At 42.1% G+C, this 16,262-nt stretch overlaps 1 protein-coding gene across 1 annotated transcript in view; it reads right to left on the bottom strand.

Annotated features, from left to right (window-relative positions):
• Positions 1 to 16,262, bottom strand: part of PCDH15 (protocadherin related 15) — a 1,516,206-nt gene that overhangs the window by 1,091,817 nt on the left and 408,127 nt on the right. The window contains exon 6 of the mRNA XM_056530010.1: positions 11,236 to 11,391. Coding sequence (XP_056385985.1) covers positions 11,236 to 11,391 — 156 coding nt within the window. The remainder of the gene's footprint in view (positions 1 to 11,235; positions 11,392 to 16,262) is intronic.

Raw genomic sequence — 16,262 nt, 5'->3', positions numbered from 1 at the left:
AAGCTACAGTGAATATTTTACTCAAAGGTAGATCCACATCCCCACAGGTTATGTCTTTGATGCGTAAACTAGTATGGTTGTCATTGTCGCATAATTTTCACTTCTCTAGTGCTCATATAGATGGTGTTAGAAATACGGCTGCCGATGCACTATCTAGGTTCAATTTTGCACTCTTCTTCCAGGTGATGCCAGAGGCCGATCCGTCAGGATGCACGGTTCTAGCGTTCCACGATTTGATTTTGAATTAAATGCCTATATGTCTGTTGGTCAGGATTTGATTAATAGTTCACTTTCCTGTAACACTCTGAAAGTTTATCGTACGGCCTTTAATCTGTTTACCAAATTCTGTCAGTCTCACCCGCATGACGATTTCCTTTTTGTGTCTTTTCTTTTAGCCTTTATAGGGTTTTGCCACTCTTCCTTACGGCTAGCATATAACACCATAAAAATCTATTTGGCAGGCATACAACACTTTGTTACCTTGAAGTTCCCGGATAGGGCGTCGTTGTTTACATCACATGCAGTCAAGGCTGCCCTTAAAGGAGTTGCTAAGAGCAGAGTACCAAAGCCTCCAGGTAGGCAGCCCATTTCAGGGTCTCTATTTAGGCAGCTGGCAGATGCCTTGGATCACTCCCCGTTTGGTTTACGTAATAGTTTGACACTAAAAGCAGCCCTCTTCTTAGGTTATTACAGCTTTCTGAGACCGGGCGAGTTCACGTGCAAAACTAGCACCGCACCGTTTCTCAAGTTTGGGCAATTGCAGCGTGCCACGGATCATTTCACTCTCGTGTTGCGCGACACAAAGACATCACTTCCCGGTCAGGAGGTGCACGTTAAATATTTTAAAACCTCTCACAAGTGGTGTCCGGTGTTGGTCTTCAATGCGTTACTTGCTCTCCGTGTTCACGACAGTCTAGGGAGCCCGCTGTTATTGTTTGATAATGCTGCTCTTACTTCCTCAGTTTTTGTACGTTATTTACGTGTTTTAGTTAAATCCTTGGGTCACGATGCTTCAGTTATATCCGGCCATTCGCTTCGGATAGGGGCAGCAGCATCGGCCTCTCGTCATGGCGTTCTTGCTCATGTCATTAGGAAATTAGGTTGCTGGAAGTCCAGCGCGTATATGCGTTATGTTCCAAACCCGAAGGTGGAGATGCAATATGCTTTTGAATCACTTGTAATGTAATGCCTAATAAAGATTTGTGTGTTGATATCTGAGTTTTGCCCTCTTATTTTCCAAGGTGTACCCTTACGCGGCAGTATATGGCACAATTCAGACTGCCTAGTCTTAGCTGAGTTAGTTTTAGTGAGGTAGGCTCGCTATTCTATAGCACCGACCACATGTGCGAAGGTTAATTGATTTACTCATTTAACCTGTGTTTGTGGGAGGGGCGGTACTCACTCTTAAAAGCCGCGGCTCCCCTTGGTCAGTACGCCACGGCTCTCGCGTTGTCCCACCCTGCCCTCCCCTCTCTTTTTTCTACTCCTTTTAAGGTATGCCCTCTTATTTTCCAAGGTGTACCCTTACGCGGCAGTATATGGCACAATTCAGACTGCCTAGTCTTAGCTGAGTTAGTTTTAGTTAGGTAGGCTCGCTATTCTATAGCACCGACCACAAATATATTTTATACTCTATAGTATGTCATAACGGGATAACCCTGCGTAGCATTGTATAAAATTGGTACCATTTCATCATATATCTCTACCCCAATGGAAATCCAGATTCTTCACTTCTATGAACCTAGCTGCAGTCTCTTTTTCTGAATTACTGGTTCTTTTGCCCTTTACGATATCAAAAGTTTGAATAAGAAAACCTTATTGATAGTGTGAATTAAAATGACAGAATACATTTTTCTACACGGTACATCTGAGTAAAAGAGTGAAGCTTTAATAAAACTAAGAATGTGCCAACTGTCCTAAAAATGATCAAACGTACGCTGTGATGCTGGATGACTCATGAATGGACTTTATATGAAAACACATTTTGTAAAATTACATTGGTTTGTTATGACAACAGACCTCAATTGCCGTAGAACTAAAATTACATTAACATGTAAAAAGTGTGAATTTGATGTTCATTTCAATTAAAATCTCAAAGCCAAAGTGGGGCGTCTGATGTTCTTACACCACTGGTGATCCTCTATGGCTTAAAGTAAAAGCTGTAAAAGAGCTATACAATATTTACCTTTTGGACATTCAGCCATTGTAAATGTAAAGCTAAGGATAATGGACTTCTTATACATTATTCTCAGTCCTTGTGCAGAATACCATTCAAAATATTTCTAAGAAATCAACCTATATAATACTTTAAAGGGGAAGTCTGGTGGAACACATTTTTTTTTTCCAAATCAACTGGCTCCAGAGAGTTAAACAGATTTGTAAATTACTTCTATTAAAAAATCTTCCAGTACTATAAGCTGCTGTATACTACAGAGGAAGCTGAGTTGTTCTTTTCAGTCTAACCACACCGCTCACTGCTGACACCTCTGTCCATGTGAGGAACTGTCCAGAGCAGGATAGGTTTTTCTCCTACTCTGGATAGTTCCTGACATGGCCAGAGGTGTCAACAGAGAGCACTGTGGTCAGACAGAAAATAACAACTCTACTTCCTCTGGAGCATACAGCAGTTGATAAGTATTGAAAGGCTTAAGATTTTTAATAGAAGTAATTTACAAATCTGTTTAACTTTCTGGAGCCCATTAATACCGGAGTACCCCTTTAAAAGCTAAGATAGATGTTTTGAATGTGGAAATAGCTATATATATATATATATATATATATATATATATATATATATATATATATATATATATATAAAACTCACAGTGTGTGTATGTATGTGTGTATGTATGTATGTATGTGTGTATGTTCCAGCATCACGTCCAAACGGCTAAAGATATTAACATGAAACTTGGCACACATGTTACTTATATGTCAACAACAAACATAGGATAGGTGATTTAACCCTTACTCACCCCCATTTGCCAGGGGCGGGGTTTATGTTTAAAGTCCCATACAAGTCAATGGGAAATATTTGTTACTGCATAACTTCCAAACGGCTGAAGATATTTCGATAATACTTGGCCACATGTTACTTATATATCCACTTAAAATATAGGATAGTTAATTTAACCCTTAACTACCCCCATTTGTGAGGGTCGGGGTTTTTGTTTAAAGTCCCATGCAAATCAATGGGAAATGTATGTTCCCACATAACTTCCGTACGGCTGGAGATATTTCAATAACTGGTACACATATTACAGGTCAGAATATGAGGACGGGATCGGAGGTCGGGATAGGAGGACGGCATAGGAGGACGGGATAGGAGGATGGGATGGGAGAACCGGGATGGGAGAACCGGGATAGGAGGACCGGGATAGGAGGTCGGGATAGGAGGTCGAGATAGGAGGACGGGATAGGAGGATGGGATAGGAGGTCGGGATAGGAGGACGGGATAGGAGGTTGAGATAGGAGGACGGGATAGGAGCACTGGATAGGAGGTCGGGATAGGAGGCCGGGATAGGAGAACGGGATAGGAGGATGGGATAGGAGGACGGGATAGGAGGTCGAGATAGGAGGTCGGGATAGGAGGACAGGATAAGAGGTCGAGATAGGAGGACGGGATAGGAGGATGGGATAGGAGGTCAGGATAGAAGGTCGGGATAGGAGGATGGGATAGGAGAACAGGATAGATGGACGGGATAGGAGGAAGGAAAAGGAGGACGGGAAAAGAGGACAGGAAAGGAGTTCAAGATATGAGGACGGGAAAGGAGGACAGGAAAGGAGGACGGGATAGGAGGACGGGATAGGAGGACGGGATAGGAGGATGGGAAAAGAGGACAGGAAACGGGAAAGGTGGACAAAAAAGGAGGTCGAGATAGGAGGACGGGAAATGAGGTCGAGATAGGAGGATGTGAAAGGAGGACGGGAAAGGAGGACGGGATAGGAGGATGGGATAGGAGGACGGGATAGGACGTCGGGATAGGAGGTCGGGATAGGAGGTCGCGATACGATGACGGGATAGGAGGTCGGGATATGACAACAATATATGAGGACGGGATATGAAGTCAAAAGCTTCCTCCTTTGTTTATTTTCCTCCCCAACAAGGATTAGGAAGGAAAACCAGGGCAACGTCGGGTACTCAGCTAGTTCAGGACAATAAAATCCCACTCATCTTTGTTGAAAATACCCTATTTACTTTGACCAAGGCTACATACTGTTGTGTGTACAATGTTTGGTGTCAGCAAAAAGAGACAAGAGTGTTGTACTGCTGCATGGCATACCTCTAAAAAATAGGATTTGTTCAATCATAGAGCAATACAGAACACACTGAATATATAAAAAAAAACTAAAAACATTAATTTATCTTATAATTTGTCAATTATAGTGTGAGTAATGCAGTGAGAATTTTAGAGCTCGTATTGCAGTCTGTACTAATACAAAAATATATGAACTGGATATAACGAGCCACACTAATAAATCTTTCCAGCATAAGATGGATGTTTTTATTTAGATACATTATTTATTTGCATATACAATGTCTGGCTATGATATGTGAACAGGACGCATAAAGAAAAAACACAGCTTTAGCTGTAAATAAAACACAGGTAGCACTCTAACCTGAATCCAGCCACCATAGTGTCAGGTGCCATAGGATGATAAACTCACCTGATGTATGTGGAGGGAGGCGGACCAATGTCACATTGTCCGACGACAACATCTAAATGCCAAGCAGGTATCTGTGATATCTGCTTGGCATTTAGGTGTTGTGGTGGGACTATACATCAATAAACAACTTTTACCATCATCCATAGTAAACTCCAGAGTGTGGGGGTTTATTCCTGGGTTCAGTCCATATGGGTCCAGATTTAATAAAGCAATACAATAATTTTTTTCTTTATCTTTTGCATTGCATTTAACAGGGAATATAATATATTTGGTTATGGAATTGGTTCCATTAAAACAGGTTTGAAAGATCTGATGTTCTGTTTTATATGTGGCACTATGATGTGCCAGTGAAAATGACTCTAATGTCTACATCTGCCTTTAACTGCTTTATTTTGTGGTTATTATTCCACACAAAGAAGAAATTATCTTTAAAGTGTAATAGGTTATTGTAAATTAAGCCATTAGTGATGCGGGACACTATGCCATCTAGAGAAGGTATCCTTGAATGTAATTGTCAGAGCAGTCTATTAAGGGGTTATTGGTCTGAGATCTGAAGATCACCTCCGTAATGACCAGTTCTCCTATTCCCTACAGGGAGCTCTGGTTCAGTAGGTTATGGCTAAAAGGGTTAGTGTAGACATCCCCTTTGTGTTGACACCCCTCCTGTTGTGAAAATGTTCAGAGCTTTGTCAATGTTTCTGTTTTGCATTTCTTACCTTTTGCAGGAAAGCATCCAGCCGTTCCATCCTTTTAATTCCTGACACTGTTACAGGTTAGCGCACTTAACACATGTTTATTTATTGTACAATAGGTATGTTGAATTTGAATTTGCAGCTGGTAAGTAGTAATTTAAAGTGGGGAAGAAGATGAGCTAAACACAAACTGGGAAAAATGGAAGTCTAATATGTTTATATGGATTATCATATGTTTTGATGTTTTTAGACTATCCTTGTTAACAATTTTATCAAAATATCAACCCCCGAAGGATGCAGGGTGTACAGGTATGCCCTGGGCACCTGGGACTTGTATATTCCCATTGAGGCTAAAAGGCGAGTGCAAGAGCTGCGTTCGCATCATAGACTGTGGGTCTCGGCTGCTATCAGCTCCCCTAATTTAAAAAAAATTCCCCTCTTTTCCCATTTTACGAAAAAAAAAAGAGTAAAATATAAAAATATAAATCCCAACATAAAAATATACCAAGGTCCAAAATTCCTTAATTTTAGTCATATCACATCCCAGAAAAAAAAAGTGAAAAGTAATCAAAAAGTCACATACAAAGTGGTACCATTGGAAACTACAGAGCACGGTGCACAAAATTAGCCCTCATACAGCACAGTATATGGTAAAATAAGAAAAATATAGGGAGTCAGAATAGGGCAATTTTAAACATTCTAAATTTATTTGAAAAGTTTTTATTTTAGTCTTATTTACCCACAAAATATTGAGAACAAGCCAGTTTTCCAATAAAGAACACTGTGTAAAAACAAGTCCATTTCCCAGCATAAAAAATATTTTTGCTTGTGCCGTAGATTTTTTTAGTAAAATAAAAGGTGTCATTACAAAGAACAATTGGTCATCCAAACAAATCAAACCCTCATATGGGTCTGTAGTTGGAAAAATAAAAGAGTTACGGCTCTCAGAAGGTGAGGAGGAAAAAACTGTTTCTTCATGGCACAAATGGGCTGTGTCCTTAAAGGGGTACTCCGCCCCTAGGCATCTTATCCCCTATCCAAAGGATAGGGGATAAGATTTCAGATTGCCGGGGACCCCCGGGATCTACCATGCGGCACCCACCTTTAGCGGCTTCTGGAACCGCTGGAGGTCCTCAGGCTGAGTCCATCTCGACCACGTGGATGGAAAATCGTGACCTCACTACTCTGCCCCCGTGTGACGTCACCCCGCCCCTCAATGCAAGTCTATGGGAGGGGGCGTGACAGGGGTTAAAACAGGGACCAAACCTCATCAAATATAGGAAATGGTATGGTGTGTATTTATTTTGTATTGAGGAGGAGGACCACAAAGGTGCGTTAATATGATTATTGCAGTTTATATTGGGCTCCAAAGGTAGTTCCAAAATGAGGTTGTCCAATACTAAACCTTAAGTGCCCTGTTATACCAAAGGGGGGTATTCAGGACTTCAACAACATAGTTGTTTTCTTCCAAAACAGCTTCACACCTGTCCCTAGTTTCTGTGTGGTATTAAACACGCTATTAACTTCAATAGAACTGAGATGAAATACCAGACACAAACTGAATACAGCAGTAGGGATGTTTCTGGAAAAAAAAAAAGCAGCCATGTTTTTGAATTCTGGATAACCCCCTTGTTGTGTTAGGGAACCATAAATGCATGCCCATTCCCAATTTCCAGCATTTCCAGTATGTTTGAATTTTTTGATCGGATATTTTGTGTAGTTTTTGAAACCAAAACCAGATGTGGAACGTAAAAGGAAAGTGTGAAGGGCAGATACTACGTTATTTTTTAAATTCACTCTTGCATTAAAAAACCTGAACAAAACCTACATGTGTACAGGTTCCCATAATATATACATATATATATACATATATATATATATATATATATATATATATATATATACATATATATACATATATATATATATATATATATTATTATTATTATTATTATTATTATTATTTTTTTTTTTTATGGATTGCTCCCATTACATTATAGGAAAGTGTAATCTGATAATGTGCTCGAAGAAATAAAAGATAAAACTGTTCTCTAAAATCCTAAAAGAGAAAAACAAGTTGAAATGGTGACAGACTCACAGGACAATGATGTGGGCATGATATCTCAGAGAATGCTATTACAACCACTCCTTCATATTAAGAGACTAACTGTACAGATGTGTAAAGGTGAACATATAAACTATATTTTTTCCCACAAGTCGCCAAAGTGACTTCTATTGTTTGCACTTGTCATTTTTTACCTTCATTATCTGCTCTGAATTATCTGCTTTTACTTTACCATTTGACATCACATGAAAAGATTCCAGGAAATCGGAGAAGTTTAATGGGCACTGTCAGATGCAAAAACTTTTTATATGTTGTACATCTTAGCAAAACATTAACCTTTCTAATATACTTCATAAGAACACTTTATTCCCCTTTTATAGAAACATGTCTTATAGAATCATGGATTTGTCCAAGCTGAAGCACAGGCAAGTGAGGGTGGGTTAGCACTCCTATGTGCTCTCTCCTGTCTGATAGTACTCCTCTGTGCTCTCTCCTGTCTGATAGGACTCCTCTGTGCTCTCTCCTGTCTGATAGTACTCCTCTGTGCTCTCTCCTGTCTGATAGTACCCCTCTGTGCTCTCTCCTGTCTGATAGTACTCCTCTGTGCTCTCTCCTGTCTGATAGTACTCCTCTGTGCTCTCTCCTGTCTGATAGGACTCCGCTGTGCTCTCTCTTGTCTGATAGTATTCCTGTGTTCTCTCCTGTCTGATAGCACTCCTCTGTGCTCTCTCCTGTCTGATAGTACTCCTCAGTGCTCTCTCCTGTCAGATAAGACTCCTATGTGCTATCTCCTGTCTCATAGTACTCCTTTGTGCTCTCTCCTGTCTGATAGGACTCCTCTGTACTCTCTCCTGTTTGATAGGACTCATCTGTGCTCTCTCCTGTTTGATAGTACTCATCTGTGCTCTCTCCTGTCTGATAGGACTCCTCTGTGCTCTCTCCTGTCTGATAGTATGCCTCTGTGCTCTCTCCTGTCTGATAGGACTCCTTTGTGCTCTCTCCTGTCTGATAGGACTCCTCTGTGCTCTCTCCTGTCTGATAGGACTCCTCTGTGCTCTCTCCTGTCTGATAGTACTCCTCTGTGCTCTTTCCTGTCTGATAGTACTCCTTTGTGCTGTCTCCTGTCTGATAGCACTCCTCTGTGCTCTCTCCTGTCTGATAGTACTCATTTGTGCTCTTTCCTGTGTGATCGTCCTCCTCTGTGCTCTCTCCTGTCTGATAGTCCTCCTCTATGCTCTCTCCTGTCTGATCTTGTATACTAAAAGGAAAAAAGACAGACAAAGACCTAAGTGCCGTAAATATAATCAAATTGGAGAGGCATAGATAGTGAGTGAGTGCTCACCTTTTGATGTTGTACTTAGAGTACAACATCTACTGTAGCGTATCGCCCTGTGTACGGGCAGGTGTCCAGGATGCAGCCAGGAGCTTTTTCCATCCGGAGATGAACTTCAGTCGGTAAAGGAACAACTAGAATCAGCCCGCAAGATTCGCGGACCCAAGGAAACAATGGCTCCACACGGCACCCCACCCGGCCCCTTAAATCTGTTCAGTATATGCAGAGTTCTGGTGCTGTAATCTTCAGCTGCATTGCGCTCTAGTGCAAAATGAAGATGTCATTCCTTCTCTTCATTTTGCACTAGAGCGCAATGCAGCTGAAGATTACAGCACCAGAACTCTGCATATACTGAACAGATTTAAGGGTCCGGGTGGGGCGCCGTGTGGAGCCATTGTTTCCTCAGGTCCACGAATCTTGTGGGCTGATTCTAGTCTCTCCTGTCTGATAGTACTCCTCTGTGCTCTCTCCTGTCTGATAGGACTCCTCTGTGCTATCTCCTATCTGATAGGACTCCTCTGTGCTCTCTCCTGTCTGATAGGACTTCTCTGTGTCTGATAGGACAGGAGAGAGCACAGTCGAGTCCTATCAGACAGGAGAGAGCACAGGAGTGCTAGCCAACCCTCACTTACTGTATATTATATTATACTGTATATTATAAGTAAATTAGAAAGGTTAATGTTTTTCCAAGATGTACAACATACAGTATTTTTTTTTAAATCTGACAATGCCCATTTAAATTCATAGGACTCTTAAAGAAAATAATTAAAATCATGCTAGATTTCAAGATTCATAAAAACACAATTTATGGTCTGTTAGGACATGTATTCTGATAGCATGTATGAAGTTTAACCCCTTGAGGACCAATCCCATTTTCACCTTAAGGACCAAAGCATTTTTTGCACATCAGATCACTGTCACTTTAAGCATTAATAACTCTGGGCTGCTTTTACTTATGAAGTTGATTCTGAGATTGTTTTCTCATGACATATTCTACTTTAACATAGTGGTAAATCGCTTGGTGGGAAATAGATCAATCTGCAACTAATGCGACAGCTGTAGGCACCCTGATTGAAAACCACACTTCTTTTGAATGGATGCAGCTCATTTATGCTTCAATGGGTGGGGTGGCTGATGTGTGGGAGGGAGGAAAATGGAATTATGGGATTTGTTGGCAAAAAAGAAAACTCAAACAGGAAATACCAGTTCACAAAAAGCTAGCCACAGTGTTATGGTAATCTCCCAACATAGCCATTTAGCACCAAGACAAGCGCAGATCCTTCCTAAGCATGTCCATTATTGTCTGGCAGGTACGTACTAAAATCACCTTATGGTGGATAACCCATTTAAGACACATGAGAATAAATGCCTATATATTAACTGCCATTTCAACACATTTAAAAAGAAAATATACAAACATGACAAAAGAAAAAGTTTTTTGCACAATGTTGGCTACTAAGGAACCATACTGGGGATAATAGTTTACCCTACTGTAGCATGATAAAGGTAAACAGCTGCTCTGATTATCTCTCCTACCGGGCAACTTAACTTTGTTGATCTGGTCCCTGCTGCTTTTCTCACACTCGCTTAGTGGACTGTTAATCACTTTCTCTATGTAACTATTACACAACGCTCAAAGTAAGTCTTATAGAGTTACATAGAGAAGTGACTTCTGATCTACATAACAAGAAATAGGGTGAAGTTGCTAATAAAAGAGAGCTGCAGAGATCAGAACCTGCATCGTATTGGGCAAACAAAGCTGCCCGGTAAAAAGAGGAACAAAGCGGTTGTTTACTATCACCAGGGAGGCAAAACATTTTCCCTTTTTATGTGCACATTGATGTAAATGTTAAATGGACACAGCAGATGTGAATATAGATGTTACGCAATATTTATATAAAAATAAATATAAAAATAAATTGAGTCATCAATAAGCATGTTTATTGACATATATCTCTCAGTAGGTAGATATAGGTTTTATTTAATGCGAAAAAAAACATTGTTTATTTTTTGAATATTGAATTAAAGCGAAAAAAATACTAGATATTGGTTTTAATCATGATGTGAAAAAAATCTATCTTGGATAATATATGTTTGTCACCCTTAATTATGTAACCATGTAGCCTGCAATTGCTGAGAAATGAGACTTCTGTATCAAGCAAACCCACCTAATGTGACAGTTCTTTATGTATAACCCCTGGTAATAAACATTCTATCTTCAAAAACTAATTTCACTTAATCATTAAAACAGGCCCTTCGTACAAGTTTGGCATGTTATTGGAAGCAGGAAAAAGAGCACCAGGGACCAGGTGTGGTCTGAACAGCTGCATCAGGGGCTCGGGGCAGGTGAGTATGGTTTATTTTTTTATTTTTGAAAAAAAAAGAATGGTTCCCAGAAACCCCTTTAACAGCTTTTTTATAGGTTTATCAAACAAAAAATGCACTGGAAATGTTTAATATTAAAATGTTTCTCTTACCTCATTGACTGTTGTGTAGTAACTGCTTTGCATAAATCGCGGTGAATTATCATTCCGGTCCCTCACGACTACTCGTACTACATGGGTAATGACATTGCCAACCTTTAAATTTGTACACTGAATTTTGACACCGAAGGTCCAAATGGACATTGGTGGCTGTAAAGAAACGAATATTATTGTAAAGTTGTTTACATCAAATACATCAGTCATATCCTATTTTATTGCTTTATTCTGTTTTTATTTCTTCACCTTGAAGCAATGTGGGAATACTTGTGTAATATACCATCGGATGGAGTATGCCAAGATTTGTGCGGAATCCAAAAGAAAAACTTCTTAAATGTGCGTTCACACGCTAGTAGTGAGTTTCCCGCTGCGAGTTACGCTACTGTTGATTTAAATGGGTTCGCGGACAGTCCGCAAATCTGACACTATTGCGGACTGTCTGTGGACCCATTCAAATCAATGGTAGTGTAACTCGCAGCAGGTTTCCCGCAGCATGAAACCCGCTGCTAGTAATAGCGTGTGAACGCACCCTTAAGGGTTACTCCGCCCACAGACATCTTATCCCCTATCCAATGCATAGGGGATAAGATGTTTGTGGGTGGAGAACCCTTTAAGCTTGTGTATATAAAAAGTATTACATTGTTTTGATTTGTTATATAAGATAAAAGCCTGACATATACAGTAGGAGATATTGATTTGAGCTGGATATCTATGGATAATTAAAGTATTTCCATAAACATGATAGTTGATATGTTGGCTGTGAAATGAATCTTAAATTGTCATAAAATGTTTTATTTTCTGCGCATTTAAAATAGTTTTCTATGGTAAGAAACTTCAATGTGCATGAAAGCTCCATGAATCAAATAATTGTGAATTAAGTAGCCTCAGTGTTGTCACATAGACTTATCGTAAATCTGTCACCGGGCCTTCTACAAAGAAAATTAGTGACAGATTTGGGAATACGTATGCCAAGCTCAGGGCCAACTCTTCAAATCAAAAGCTGCATGTCATAAACAAAAATGCCATTTTGTTCTGGTGTAGGACTAATAGAAAATAGTTCAACTGAAAAAGATATTGTTAAACTTTCTTAAAGAAAACAACAAAGCATATTTATAGCTGCCAAGGTATGGATTATTATAGTGAGGATAGAGGATTTCCCTTTTATCCTTCATAGACCTATACATATAAACATAGATGATGGCGAAACAATGTACTGTATGTCAATGGAAAAGCTGTATTATTGAACACTGACAGAGAAGGAGGTCACTTCCTATTCCATTGATTTTTTTTATGCTATTCTCCTGTCGAGGCTAACCCAACACTTACTTCTGAGGAACAGAACTGATTGGTTACTATGGGCAACTAAACAAATATTAAATAATCACAGTCCTCAGTGTTTCACCTACAAGTGGTGTATGATGGAAATTGATACCAACCAAATAGTGGTGAAAATGTAGATTTAATATTCAACTATTTTACACAGAATAATTTCACATCAAATTTACACATAAAAACGGTCCGCAGGTCCGGTGCAAAATCATGATGAAAAACTTATATAAAGGCTTACACTCGAGTATATACGGTACACACTACATTTTTATCATTGTTGGCTACATTTTTAGTGCCCTGCCCGGCCACACAAATTGATCCCTGTTTAAAAATGTATTAAAATTTTGTTATAAAAAATAAAAAAAATTGTTAAATACATTTTTTTCCATCTCTACTGCATTTTGCACCAAATTTTGAAAAACGTCAAAGTGGCTGTCACGATGCCGGCTGGCAGGTAGTGGATCCTCTGTGCCAGAGAGGGATTGGCGTGGACCGTGCTAGTGGACCGGTTCTAAGCCACTACTGGTTTTCACCAGAGCCCGCCGCAAAGCGGGATGGTCTTGCTGCGGCGGTAGTGACCAGGTCGTATCCACTAGCAACGGCTCACCTCTCTGGCTGCTGAAGATAGGCGCGGTACAAGGGAGTAGACAGAAGCAAGGTCGGACGTAGCAGAAGGTCGGGGCAGGCAGCAAGGATCGTAGTCAGGGGCAACGGCAGAAGGTCTGGAAACACAGGCAAGGAACACACAAGGAACGCTTTCACTGGCACTAAGGCAACAAGATCCGGCAAGGGAGTGCAGGGGAAGTGAGGTGATATAGGGAAGTGCACAGGTGAACACACTAATTGGAACCACTGCGCCAATCAGCGGCGCAGTGGCCCTTTAAATCGCAGAGACCCGGCGCGCGCGCGCCCTAGGGAGCGGGGCCGCGCGCGCCGGGACAGAACAGACGGAGAGCGAGTCAGGTAGGGGAGCCGGGGTGCGCATCGCGAGCGGGCGCTACCCGCATCGCGAATCGCATCCCGGCTGGCAGCGGAATCGCAGCGCCCCGGGTCAGAGGACGTGACCGGAGCGCTGCCGCGGGGAGAGTGAAGCGAGCGCTCCGGGGAGGAGCGGGGACCCGGAGCGCTCGGCGTAACAGTACCCCCCCCCTTGGGTCTCCCCCTCTTCTTAGAGCCTGAGAACCTGAGGAGCAGACTTTTGTCTAGGATGTTGTCCTCAGGTTCCCAGGATCTCTCTTCAGGACCACAACCCTCCCAGTCCACTAAAAAAAAATTTTTCCCTCTGACCTTTTTGGCAGCTAAAATTTCTTTGACCGAGAAGATGTCCGAGGAGCCGGAAACAGGAGTGGGAGAAACAGATTTGGGAGAAAAACGGTTGAGGATGAGTGGTTTGAGAAGAGAGACGTGAAAGGCATTAGGGATACGAAGAGAGGGAGGAAGAAGAAGTTTATAAGAGACAGGATTAATTTGACACAAAATTTTGAAAGGACCAAGATAGCGTGGTCCCAACTTGTAGCTAGGGACACGGAAGCGGACATATTTAGCGGAGAGCCATACCTTGTCTCCAGGGGAAAAAACAGGGGGAGCTCTTCTTTTCTTATCCGCGAACTTCTTCATGCGTGATGAAGCCTGTAAGAGAGACAGGTGGGTCTCTCTCCATATGATGGAAAGGTCACGAGAAATTTCATCCACAGCGGGCAGACCAGAGGGCAAGGGAGTAGGGAGGGGGGGAAGAGGGTGACGGCCGTACACCACGAAAAATGGGGATTTGGAGGAAGACTCAGAGACCCTGAAGTTATACGAGAATTCGGCCCATGGGAGGAGATCTGCCCAGTCATCCTGGCGGGAGGAAACAAAATGTCGCAAATAATCACCCAAGATCTGGTTAATCCTTTCTACTTGTCCATTGGACTGGGGATGATATGCAGAAGAAAAATTTAATTTAATCTTGAGTTGTTTACAGAGAGCCCTCCAGAATTTAGACACGAATTGGACGCCTCTGTCCGAGACAATCTGCGTAGGCAACCCGTGAAGACGAAAAATGTGTACAAAAAATTGTTTAGCCAACTGAGGCGCAGAAGGAAGACCAGGAAGAGGGATGAAATGTGCCATTTTGGAGAATCGATCAACGACCACCCAAATAACAGTGTTGCCACGGGAAGGGGGTAAATCAGTAATAAAATCCATACCAATCAGAGACCAAGGCTGTTCGGGGACAGGCAGAGGATGAAGAAAACCAGCGGGCTTCTGGCGAGGAGTCTTATCCCGGGCACAGATAGTGCAGGCTCGCACAAAGTCCACAACATCCGTCTCCAGAGTCGGCCACCAATAAAAGCGGGAGATGAGTTGCACAGATTTCTTGATACCCGCATGACCTGCGAGATGGGAGGAGTGACCCCATTTGAGGATTCCGAGGCGTTAGCGAGGAGAAACAAAGGTCTTTCCTGGAGGAGTCTGCCTGATGGAGGCAGGAGAAGTGGAGATCAGGCAGTCAGGTGGAATGATGTGTTGCGGAGAGAGTTCAACTTCTGAGGCATCCGAGGAACGAGAGAGAGCATCGGCCCTAATGTTCTTATCGGCAGGACGAAAGTGAATCTCAAAATTAAATCGGGCAAAGAACAGAGACCACCGGGCCTGGCGAGGATTCAGCCGTTGGGCAGACTGGAGGTAGGAGAGGTTCTTGTGGTCGGTGTAGATAATAACAGGAGAACTTGATCCCTCCAGCAGATGCCTCCATTCCTCAAGTGCTAATTTAATGGCTAGAAGCTCTCGATCCCCGATGGAGTAGTTCCTCTCCGCTGGAGAGAAGGTCCTAGAGAAAAAACCACAAGTGACAGCATGCCCGGAAGAATTTTTTTGTAGAAGAACAGCTCCAGCTCCCACTGAGGAGGCATCAACCTCCAATAGGAAGGGTTTGGAAGGGTCAGGTCTGGAGAGGACGGGAGCCGAAGAAAAGGCAGACTTGAGTCGTTTAAAGGCGTCTTCTGCTTGAGGAGGCCAGGACTTGGGATCAGCATTTTTTTTGGTTAAAGCCACGATAGGAGCCACAATGGTAGAAAAATGTGGAATAAATTGCCTGTAATAATTGGCGAACCCCAAAAAGCGTTGGATAGCACGGAGTCCGGAGGGGCGTGGCCAATCTAAGACGGCAGAGAGTTTGTCTGGATCCATCTGTAGTCCCTGGCCAGAGACCAAATATCCTAGAAAAGGAAGAGATTGGCATTCAAACAGACATTTCTCAATTTTGGCATAGAGTTGGTTGTCACGAAGTCTCTGAAGAACCATACGGACATGCTGGCGGTGTTCTTCTAGATTGGCAGAAAAAATTAGGATATCGTCCAGATATACAACAACACAGGAGTATAACAGATCACGAAAAATTTCATTGACAAAGTCTTGGAAGACGGCAGGGGCGTTGCACAGTCCAAAGGGCATGACCAGATACTCAAAGTGTCCATCTCTGGTGTTAAATGCCGTTTTCCACTCGTCCCCCTCTCTGATGCGGATGAGGTTATAGGCGCCTCTTAAGTCCAATTTAGTGAAGATGTGGGCACCTTGGAGGCGATCAAAGAGTTCAGAGATGAGGGGTAAGGGGTAGCGGTTCTTAACCGTGATTTTATTAAGACCGCGGTAGTCAATGCACGGACGTAGGGAGCCATCTTTTTTGGACACAAAGAAAAATCCGGCTCCGGCAG

This window comes from Hyla sarda, chromosome 7 (genome assembly GCF_029499605.1).
Source record: "Hyla sarda isolate aHylSar1 chromosome 7, aHylSar1.hap1, whole genome shotgun sequence".
Taxonomy (NCBI): domain Eukaryota; kingdom Metazoa; phylum Chordata; class Amphibia; order Anura; family Hylidae; genus Hyla; species Hyla sarda.
The sequence above is the reverse complement of the archived record's forward strand: the minus strand, read 5'-3'. Positions and strand labels throughout refer to the sequence as shown.